At 32.3% G+C, this 7,685-nt stretch overlaps 1 protein-coding gene across 1 annotated transcript in view; it reads right to left on the bottom strand.

Annotated features, from left to right (window-relative positions):
* The window catches only part of LOC111468196 (aspartate aminotransferase, mitochondrial-like), a 5,980-nt gene extending 2,087 nt beyond the window's left edge, over window positions 1–3,893 (bottom strand). Inside the window, exons 1-8 of the mRNA XM_023113336.1 lie at window positions 3,528–3,893; window positions 2,819–2,904; window positions 1,853–2,059; window positions 1,638–1,743; window positions 1,382–1,486; window positions 1,126–1,298; window positions 593–752; window positions 109–204 (exon numbers count right to left, since the gene is read on the bottom strand). Of these exons, the coding sequence (XP_022969104.1) occupies window positions 109–204; window positions 593–752; window positions 1,126–1,298; window positions 1,382–1,486; window positions 1,638–1,743; window positions 1,853–2,059; window positions 2,819–2,904; window positions 3,528–3,716 (1,122 nt within the window). The 5' untranslated portion in view covers window positions 3,717–3,893. The remainder of the gene's footprint in view (window positions 1–108; window positions 205–592; window positions 753–1,125; window positions 1,299–1,381; window positions 1,487–1,637; window positions 1,744–1,852; window positions 2,060–2,818; window positions 2,905–3,527) is intronic.
* Between the last annotated feature and the right edge of the window lie 3,792 nt (window positions 3,894–7,685).

Consider the following 7,685-nt stretch of genomic DNA (forward strand, 5'->3'; position numbering starts at 1 on the left):
AAAAAAAAAAAAAAAAAAAAAAAAAAAAAAAAAAAGTTGCACCCGGACACGCACCTAGACGAAGCAAAAACAAGACATTAGAATTGGGAAATTGAAAATGTGAAGTACCTGTTTGGTTATATGTTCCCATGATAATGGTGATCCCAACTTTTCAAGGTTTTCTCGTAGAGCAGTTCGCATACCGATTATTCGATCTGCCATTACCTGAATACAGAAAATAGGGTGAGGATGAGGGCGCCTATCAATTGGGGGAGGGAATAATGGTTGAACTGATTCTTATATATATATATATATATTATTGAATAGATTGGCCTCAGCCACAAGATTTCTCAAGACAGTTAAGTTTCATCTGAATGAAAATCTTCCATATCTGAAGATTTGTACTAAATAACCAAACAAGAAAATATTATTGAAGTTTGCCGTTCCAATTTGTTCAATAAGAAAATGAAAATCAGCACCTATATGTTTATCTCAAATTGAAAAAGAATTATGCACTTTGATTTTATTTTGACGACAAAAACGAAGCAGAGAAGTTCTATGACGACATAGAGCATAAATATATGGATATTGCCAATCAATCATTCATGATTACCTTAACTTCCTTCAGCCATAACTTCTTCAAGTCTGGATCCCCAAGGATGATTGAAACTACCAATGCTCCATGAACAGGTGGATTACTGTACATGGGTCGGGCAAGCTGCTGCAGCTGACTTTTCACAGCCACTGCTTGTTTTTCGTCTTCGCAGAGCACACTGCAATCAATTTCCATGTAGAATTAATGCCAGCAAATAACATATGAACTAGATAGCTAAAATTATAAAGCAAAGTAAAATGATCAATTTATCAGCTTAAAGACTCAAATTCATTAAACGAGGAATTCTTTATGAACTCTATTAATACATTATTCAACAAACTTGTCATATGCTTGGCTTTTAATGACTTCATTTGTGCATCTTCAAATCGGTAATGCATAACCATCAGATCTAACGACCACTACACTACGTCTGGCCAAGGAATTTATAGCTATTGGTAATTAAAATCACATCAAACTTCACCACTAAACAAAACTACACCGAAGAACAAATGGAAATGGAAATGGAACCTTGGATGTCGAGAGGCACATACCTTAGACATCCTACTCTCTGGCCATAGAGTCCCATATTTTTAGCGTATGACTGAGCAATTCCAATATGATGGCCATCCTCGAGAAAGATCCTGATGGACTTTGCATCTTTTTCTGGATCACCGCTAGCAAAACCTTGGTATGCCATGTCAAAGAAGGCAAAATGACCTTTAACCTGAAAAGATCACAATGCTCAATATCTGGCAATGAAGTAGTGGCAACCAGGTAAGTACGAATAATCATCCCAAAAGGTCTGACCTTAAACTGGTACGATATCTCTCTCCATTGTTCCTCCGTGGGATCCACTCCAGTAGGATTGTGAGCACATGCGTGAAGTAGAAAGAATGAACCATTGGGAGCATTCTGAACAGGGTCATCCAAATTAACAAAGAAAAAAAAGCATTAGAAGAATGAAATCAACAGAATACAGGGTGCCCATGAGGCACTATTAACGTGAATATTAGAGTTCTAGGGTTAGATAAGACGCCATGGAAATGTCGACATGCTTCAATACCTTTATGTCATCCATGAGTGCTGCAAAGTCTAATCCCCTAGACTCTGCATGATAGTAATGGTATGTCCTTTGAGGAACTTGTGCATCTCTCCAGATGTTATGGTGGCTGTTGAAAATCTTCATGTAAGAAACAGCATACCAATGAAGTAGTGTATTTTCCCTATGGAATTGGAGAATTTAAATGACTTGCATGCAGATTCAGCAACAATTCTTACTTGGACCATGTGGGGACTGGTATATAGATTTGGGAATCAGGAAGGAAACGCTTTTGAAAGTCAGCAAAAATACGACATGCTCCAGTTCCAGAAAGAGACTGTATAGCTGCTATCCTCTTATCTTTGACGAAGTCAGAATTATCTCCATAAGCCAGCTTCAGTGTTTCTTCCACCATATTTGTACTCCCTCCCATTGGAAGATACTCCCTGGTAGAATAGACAAAATGTCAACATTATTGCAAGGCCTCAAATAAATAAATTAATTTCAAGTGTGGCGCTCAAGCAGGTGACATGCCTTGTTTTGTGCACAAAAAATCAAGATGTATGCAGTAAAAATTAACCAAACACTCAGATAAATGTCGTCCAATTTTCCTTCCGATTATTCTCACAAACAGGTAGATTTCCAAATAAAAGTTTCGTGGAATGCCTATTCCCTTCAAGTTTTAGAATGCAGAAGCAGAACCTAATGCATTATTAGGTAAAAACGAATTAAGAACCTTCGAAGTTAAACCTACTCGTCAATTACTCTAGAAAACCTGATGCCAATTCATGGCTTACTATAATCACTTCTATTCACAAGTGCTAACTTAATCCAACAGTCTAATGATGTTGAGCGAGATAATTCCAACAGTTATTTAAGCACGACATTTCAGCTCACTTACATTGAAATGTCAAAATCTGAATCCACAAGAAAATAATGGAAAGTGAAAAAGTACGGGTATCAAATGCAAAAATTCCGCACTGTATGGACCATGGTCCAATTCCAGGGAATATAAAAGGAATCCATCTAGTTGGCGAGGATAGAACAATAAACTCGGTGAGACGACAGTAAAAAATTGCAATCACAGCAGCAAGTTGTTAATTAAATTATAACATGAAAATACGATTATACGAGTGTATCCAAACTAATAAGTTCTATATTAAAAAAAAAAAGAAAAAACTACGATAAATGAGACGACATCTTACATATTCAGGTTTCCTGCGATCCTCCGTTCAGCTTCCCTGACACATTCGAGCACCACCGGCTTTCCGTTATCATCTCGATATGCACCCTGAAGTGGAGGAAACGTAATGATAAATCTAAAGATTCACTGAAAAAGGCAGTACACGATCAAAAGATATAATAATTTGCCAATAAAATAATAATTAACAAATATTAGGAACTTGAAGAATGTTTTGAATCATACGAGATAGACATAAAAATTTTGAACTAATATCTCGGGCAGAAGAATCATTAAAATAATAGCTGATAGAGACAAGTCTCCTATTTCTAGATTCAACAAACCTAAACAGCTCACACATGGAATCCCCCAATATTTAACGACTTGACGAACTACAAGCTTAATTCGAAAGCTAATCGCATGCGCGCTCTCGTACCGGAAGCGTCAAAATTTATACATCAACAAGCTTAATTCAAGAAATATACAGAATACGGATGAAGCTAACAGTCTATACATCAACATATGGAATACGATTTCCACTCAGATCATAAAAATTTCGCATCACTCGTATCAGAAACATCAAAATTCTCATTCCGACATCGTGATCTTCGATGTTAAAAGGTCGAGAGAAGCAAAACATGCACAAAATTATTTTAAAATACACTGCACCAGCAATCAAACAGTAAACAAAGCAAAATCCAAGGTGAACAAGACAGGATGAAGAAGAAACTCACTACTCCGACATTGACTTTGCTAGGACTCGGATCGGCCAAGAAAGCTTCAGTAACGCCTAGAATCGGATCTTTCGGAGCCGGTTCCACGCTCTTCCACCAAGACGACATGGATCTAACTCCGACGCAGAAGCATCTCAGGCTCCGGTCTATCGCCTTCCTCGAAATTGCTGCTTGTAACGCCATGAACATCAACGATACACTGTAGCTCTCCCTCTCTCGGTTTCTCTCTGCAGAACTCCGACAGAAATGGGAGACGAAAAGTGGCGGAGATTTTTGAGAAGGCGCAAAAACAGAGTGGTTTCAGGTTTCAGGCTCCAACAGAAGAAATAGACATGCGAACCTTGAAATGCGCAGCCCAGATAGCTTTAAATACATTCAGCCAAACTTTTTAGGACGAACGTTTACGTAACCGCGCTTTTTTCCTTTTTCCTTTTTCTTTTTTTAATTTTCAATTTTGTAATCGTAACCAGAACTACGAGGAGGTGATTTTATCACGGCCTCGTGTCAGGTCGTCAGCAGGACGCAAATAGCGTTCTCTTTACGACAAACATTTTATATTTTCTTTTAAAAAAAAAAAAAAATCTTTGTATTATATCTGTATATTTTGAATTAATTTCTAAATAAATAAATAAAAAAATTTTAAAAAATTTTATAAAACCAATACCATTGGTTTAACTTTTGTTTTTTTTATTTTATCCCAAAGGGAATTTTCAAAAGCCAGAATTGCATTAGAAAATATTAAAACTGTGATAAATATATTAAATTAACTTTTTTTCAAATAAAAAAAAAAAACATTGGGTTCTTTTGTTTTTCGACTATATTCTTTTAAGCTTTTACTTTTTTTTATATATTCTTTATTTTAAACTTTTAAAATATTTATTTTAATTAATAATGAATTAACTTTAAAATAATAAAGTATTTATTTATCTATGACTTCTAACTATAACTCGTAATTCATTTATGACTATGTGTTCGATAGATCAACTCTAAAATGTTGATCATAGTTACATCTATAATAGTTTGTAGGTTAAAAGACTTACATATTCCTTAATCTATCCATCCATTGTTTATCCATTTGTACGAATAAAGTAAATATTTAAATAATTAATTATGAAAAAATACAATAATATGTATTTTAGGAAGCTTATATTAAAAAGTAAAATTAAAATTAAAATTAAAAAAAAAAACAGTAAATGACTTGGAAATGATAGGCATCAAAATCATATTTGTCTGTGGCACAACGGGAGACGTCCAAGCTGAATATATTCTTATTTTATTAATATTTCTACACGTGGATATTTTATTCTAAGGGATAAAATATTAACAAATCATACATCAGTTTTTTTGTTTTTTTATTAACAAACTTTTTAAATTTTTTTTCAGAAACTAATTGAAAATTTTTAATAAGAAAAAAACAGTAAGAACCAAAGTGAAAAACTGCCTTGACCATTAGAGTTTTCTTTTTTAATTTTAAAATTTAAATAGTTTGACAAAAAGGCATAGCATGGGGAACGTGGTTATTAAACCATAACCGTTCGCTTTATTATAAACGTAAGTTAAAACCATATTCATTATTAAATTTGTCCATTAGTCAAAATTATTATTTTTCAAAACTTTATTTTATTAAAATTAATAAATTTTTAAAAGAGTTTTACAATTTTTTTTAATTAAAATTAGTAGGAAAACATGGAAATTTTGTAATATTTATGAAATTGGAAGTTTTCCTTTTTTTTTTTCTTTTTTCTTTTGTGATTTTTTTTTAATTTATTTAGGAGAAATAATATGGTATCATTACAATTTTAATGCTGTCTATTTTGACCATGCGTGAATTAATATATATATTAAGAAAAGATTTAGTGCTTAAATTATTGTTTTTTTTAATAAAATTAAATTCTAGAAATTGACTATAGAAGTGAATTAATTTTTCATATCTAACTTTATTTCGGGGCATTTAAATCTGTCCACGTCATTTGAATTATTATTAATATATATATACATGTTTTTATTTTCTTACCCTTCAAATATTTTAATTGATTAAAAAATATGTTTGAGAATAATTTTAAAATATTTAAAATCACTTACCTTTTAAAATTAATTTAATATTTGATTTTATACTCTTCTGAAAGGTTTCATACATAAGAGTCAGATTCTCACCCATTTAATCTAATCAACTTTTATTACTCGTCTCATAATTGTTTGTTAGAGTCGAATGAAACACACGGGGAGCTAACGGAAGTATTTGAAGCAGTAATTGCCTTAGAACTTCCTTCATTTTTACTGTTTTCATTCGGATGGTATGACGATTTGAAATTTCATAATATGTTTGAGATTTCATGTCGGTTGGAGAAAGGAACGAAACATTGTTTACAAATGCATGTAAACCTCTTCCTACTAGACGCGTTTTAAAACTTTGAGGCTTACGGCTATACGTAACGGATTAAAACAGACAAAATTTACTAACGGTGAGCTTAGGCTATTACAAATGGTATTAGAGTTAGACATCAAGCGGTGTGCCAGCAAGAACACTGGCTTCGAAGAGGATGGATTGATTAGACATCGGGAGGAGGGTGGTTCGTGAGATCTCACATCCATTAGAGTGGGGAACTAAATATTCTTAGCGTGGTAACATCTTCCTAGTAGACGCGTTTTGAAATCTTAAGCGAAAGTACGAAAGAAGAAATCTAAATAAAACAATATTTAGTAGCGATGAATTTGAATTGTTACAATATATAAGTTTGTTTGCCAAGACAATACAAAATATAGTTATTATATAGTGAATATTCAATCCAACAAACTTTTATTTTGAATAAGAATATGAGTAATAATCAAGGGATACATGAAACTTCACGGTTACATTTAATGAGATTAGACGTTCCTAAAATGAGAGACACTAAATTCCATGAAGTCTTGTAACGAGACTGCCACTCTGGTGGAATAGGGTCATCTTCAAAATCATCAAAACACACACTTATACGTTTATCAACACTCATCGTCGATAAATCATACACATCTGTACCTGGTTGGGTCAGTAATATGTGCATTGATTCTTGTAATTTGGTGTATCCCATTCCAAAAGATTCTGAACACTTGTCATACATCAATTTTGTTTCAGCATCTATCGTTCCTGACTTTATCTCTCTTTGAAGGAACACAAGGTTGTCATTGAAATTGTTGATGGTATGATTCACGAATAAAATTAGAAAACCTGTCAAATTTGACTTCAAATCTTCACGAGGATCTGAATCAATCTCAGGAATGCAAAGCTTATACAGTTCGTTGTATTGAAATCTGTTGCAAGTATCATGGACAAACGTATCGTTGCTACTTCTATCCTCTTCTGCCATGACGATCATAGAGGGGTTGAAAATGGATAGCAAAAGAAGGGTAAAAACACCCGGAAGCAGGAGGGAAGAAGACATGTTCTTCATCTTTGACAATAATCATATCTAGAAATGGTAGGTATTTATAACTAATAAATTGGAAATTAGTTAAGGCACAGGAATCCTATCAATTCATAACGGAAATTTTAATAAATTCAAAAATTGTCTGTTATTATTTTCCTAAATGAATGGTAGCCATAAATATTTTCTTTAATTAAATAATATTTTTGTAATATTGAATACAAAATCATTTTATATATTTTAAATAATTATTTAAGGAAAGAAAGAAAAAGAAAACATATCCCTTATGTGATATTAAATATAATAAATTTGATTTTTTAATCGGTTCAAAATAATATTTAAAAGAAAGAGAGAAAAAAATGACGCAATATCTACCACTCAAAAGTGTGAATAGATATAAAAATATTATTGGTCAACCAAAGAATGCAGATATAAGAATAAGAAATATTTCACCACCTTAGATACAAGATACAAACTAATACCTACCAATAAGAAAATATAAAATAATTAAATATTGAGAATATCTAAAATATATTTCCTAACTAATATATTTTTCGAGATATTAAATGATTACGAATACCATATATTCCATAACTAATTCAAACTCAAAAAAAAGTTAATACCAATTTATTTATTATACGGTTGGTTTGGTTTGATTTGGTTAAATTGCAGTGACAGTAAACATTATTTTTAGCCCACTTATGTTCAAAGAATACGTTATTGTCTACTGGTTAAATTGCAGTGACAGCAAATTTCA

This window comes from Cucurbita maxima, unplaced genomic scaffold, assembly GCF_002738345.1.
Source record: "Cucurbita maxima cultivar Rimu unplaced genomic scaffold, Cmax_1.0 Cma_Scf00036, whole genome shotgun sequence".
Lineage (NCBI taxonomy): Eukaryota > Viridiplantae > Streptophyta > Magnoliopsida > Cucurbitales > Cucurbitaceae > Cucurbita > Cucurbita maxima.